General features: G+C 51.4%; 1 protein-coding gene and 1 pseudogene across 1 annotated transcript; one reads left to right on the forward strand and one right to left on the reverse strand.

The window, feature by feature from the left end:
* The window catches only part of LOC112070182 (uncharacterized), a 6,222-nt pseudogene extending 3,650 nt beyond the window's left edge, over nucleotides 1–2,572 (reverse strand).
* LOC139024249 (uncharacterized) lies at nucleotides 2,571–3,395 on the forward strand. The gene has a single exon (XM_070438860.1). It carries the CDS (start codon nucleotides 2,571–2,573, stop codon nucleotides 3,393–3,395), a length of 825 nt encoding a protein of 274 aa, XP_070294961.1.
* The last annotated feature ends 247 nt before the right edge of the window (nucleotides 3,396–3,642 follow it).

Consider the following 3,642-nt stretch of genomic DNA (forward strand, 5'->3'; position numbering starts at 1 on the left):
TGTGTACACAGTTCTTCCTGGTCCAAATGAGCAAATGAGAGGTTAGGCATACACACACCCAAGAGGAAATTGGATCCTGATTAAAGATTGGTCTCAACAGCCAGGGGCTTGTGACCTGGGATTATTGGAAAGAGGTGAACAGAGGAGTTCTATCACACAACGCCTCTCCATCACAACATCCTCTGGCGCGTGTATGTGCGTGCGTATGACCCTCTCCGGTCAGTGGTTACCTCTGTCGCTCCGCTCATGTCAGTGGTCATACATATTACAGTAGCTGGGTGTGTGTGTGCATGTTGTACCTGTTTGTAGTCTGAGATGATGCCCGAGCTCCTTTTCACATCTGATTCAGCCTTGTCCAGCTTTGTCCTTAACACCTCCTTCAACTGTGAAATGGTAAATACATGTCCATACATAGAATTCAATGTTTCATTATTACCATAAATAGAATACAATATTACATTATTACCGTGAATAGAATATAATATTACATTATTACCATAAATAGAATACAATATTACATTATCACTATAAATAAATACAATATTACATAATTACTATAAATAGAATACAATATTACATTATTACCATAAATATAATATAATATTACATTATTACTATAAATAAAATACAATGTTACATAATTACCATAAATAGAATACAATATTACATTATCACTATAAATAAAATACAATATTACATAATTACTATAAATAGAATACAATATTACATAATTACTATAAATATTATATAATATTACATAATTACTATAAATATTATATAATATTACATTATTACTATAAATAAAATAAACTATTACATAATTACTATAAATAGAATATAATATTACATTATTACCATAAATAGAATACAATATTACATTATTACTATAAATAAAATACAATATTACATAATTACCATAAATAGAATACAATATTACATTATTACTATAAATAAAATACAATATTACATAATTACTATAAATAKAATATAATATTACATTATTACCATAAATAGAATACAATATTACATTATTACCATAAACAGAATATAATATTACATTGTTACCATACGTCGAAGTATGGAAACATAAAGGATGGATGGATAGAATAGAAGAGATTACCTGAGCAGCCTCCTCCTCCTTCCCTCTCTTCTCTTCCTTTGCATTCTTTAATCTCGGGAGGAGATTACTCCCTCCCCACACCTAAAACAGTCAGTATCGACATGCACCTCCCCTTTACACTCCCAAAACCAGCACTCTCTCCACCCCCCAAACCCACCAGAATGGGTGTTTCCACGTTCTATAGCAATCTATAGGCGAGAACCTAACTGTGTTCCATGTGCATTCTTATGGAGGTAGAGCCTGACTTGTTTCTCGTGTTCGTGTGTGTTCCTGCAGAGGGAGAACGCGTCAAGCTGCAGCAGGCAGTCTGTGTCTGGGCAGGACGAATGATTGTCTGGACGCCACAGACTGATCACCAGCAAAGATCTCGCCTGAGGACTGACCTGGACGCAGGTACACCACTCACCTACCCCACATCAACCCCACATCAACCCCTAGCCCCCTACCTCCTAGGCACTCCTCCAGCCCCTCTAACTGTAGGCACGTCCTAGTTTACCTACCCATTTTACGCCTTTCCCTATGCGACAATACATTTTCTACACTCTTAGAAAAAAGGGTTCCAAAAGGGTTGTTCAGCTGTCCCCATAGGATAACCCTTATTTGGTTCCAAAGGTTAGAACCCTATTTTGGTTCCAGTAGAATTATTTTGGTTCCATGTAGAACCCTTGGTGAAAAGGGGTTTACATGGAACGCCAAAAGTGTTCTTCAAAGGCTCTCTTCTTGGGACAGCCGAAGAACGTTTTTCTAAGAATGTAAACCTAATCTAGCAGACAGACAGGACCAGACAGACAGCAGACAGAGACAGACAGACAGACGACAGACCAGACAGACAACAGAGACAGACAGACAGACAGACAGACAGACAGACAGACAGACAGACAGACAGACAGACAGGACACGACAGACAGACAGACAGACAGACAGACAGACAGACAGACAGACAGACAGACAGACAGACAGACAGACAGACAGACGACCGACAGACAGACAGACAGACAGACCGACAGACCCAGACCGACCGACCGGGACCGGACAGACCGGACCGACCGGACGACCGACCGACACCGACCGACCACCGACACGACCGACCGACCGACCGACTCCGATCTCGACGATCGACCGACCGACCGAACCGACCGACCGACGACCGCGACGCGAGCTCAGTTTGTCCGAACCGAAGCCGATACCGAACCACTTCGCCGATCCGACCGACCGACCGCCGACCGACCGACCGATCCGACCCGACTCCGACGAGCCGCGCCGAGCCGACGACGCGACCGACCGAGCCGACCGATCCGACCGACCGACTTGCCGCCGACCGACCAATCCGACCGACGACCGACGCGACCGACGCGACCGACCGACCGACTCGACCGTCCGACCGATGCGAGCCGACCGATCCGACAGATCGACCGACCGACCGACCGACCGACCGACCCGATTCCGATACATGTTGTGTGAAGCCGACCGACCGACCGCCGACGACCGATCCGCCCGACCGACCGACCGAGCCCAGAACCGACCGAGCCGACCCGACCCGCCGACGACCGAGCCGACGACCGACCGACCGACCGACCGACCGACCGACCGCCGAATCCGACGACCGACCGACCGTCCCGACGACGACCGATGCCGACCGCCGACCGACCCGACGACCGACCGACCGATCCGCCCGACCGACGACCGATCCGACCCGATCGATCGAGGCCGACCGCCGACCGACCGACCGACCGACCGACCGCCGACCGCGACCGACCGACCGACCGACCGACCGACCAGACGAGTCCGACCGACCGAGCCGACCGACCGACGACCGACCGAGCCGAGCCGACCGACCGACGACCGACCGAACCGACCGACCAACCGACCGACCGAGCCGACCGAACCGCCGACCGACCGACCTGTCCGACCGACCGAAACCGACCGGACCGACCGACCGTTACCGACCGAACGACCGACCGACGACCGACCGACCGACGACCGACGCCGAAACCGAGTCCGAGCCGACCGACCGACCGAGCGACCGACCGACCAGACCGACCGACCGACCGACCGAGCGCGCCGACGACCCGACGACCGACGACGAGTCCGACCGACGCTGCCGACCGACGACGCGACCGACCGACCGGCCGACAGACCGAGCGCCGACCGAGCCGAACCGTCCGACCGACCGACGATCGACCGACCGACCGACCGACGACCGATCCGAAGCCGACCGACCGACCGTCCGACCGAGCGACCGACGATTCCGATCCGACCGATTCCGGACCGTTGACCGACCGACCGATCCGACCGACCGACCGAGCGACCGCCGACCGACCACGACAGACCGATCCGACCGACCGACCGGCCGACCGACCCGACCGATCCGACGACCGCCGACGCGACCGACCGATCCGACCGACGACGACCGTCCGACCGACCGAAGCCGACAGATAACTGAGTGGTTGGTGGGCCTACAGGCGGAGGAAAGAGTGATGAGCTTGACCAAGAGAGCTGCTGAAAGGCACAGAAGGAGATTA

Source organism: Salvelinus sp. IW2-2015, unplaced genomic scaffold, assembly GCF_002910315.2.
Source record: "Salvelinus sp. IW2-2015 unplaced genomic scaffold, ASM291031v2 Un_scaffold1251, whole genome shotgun sequence".
Classification (NCBI taxonomy): domain Eukaryota; kingdom Metazoa; phylum Chordata; class Actinopteri; order Salmoniformes; family Salmonidae; genus Salvelinus; species Salvelinus sp. IW2-2015.

Excerpts from the sequence above, each read along its gene's own strand:
- LOC139024249 (XM_070438860.1), top strand. The coding sequence starts at position 2,571 with ATGTTGTGTGAAGCCGACCGACCGACCGCCGACGACCGATCCGCCCGA.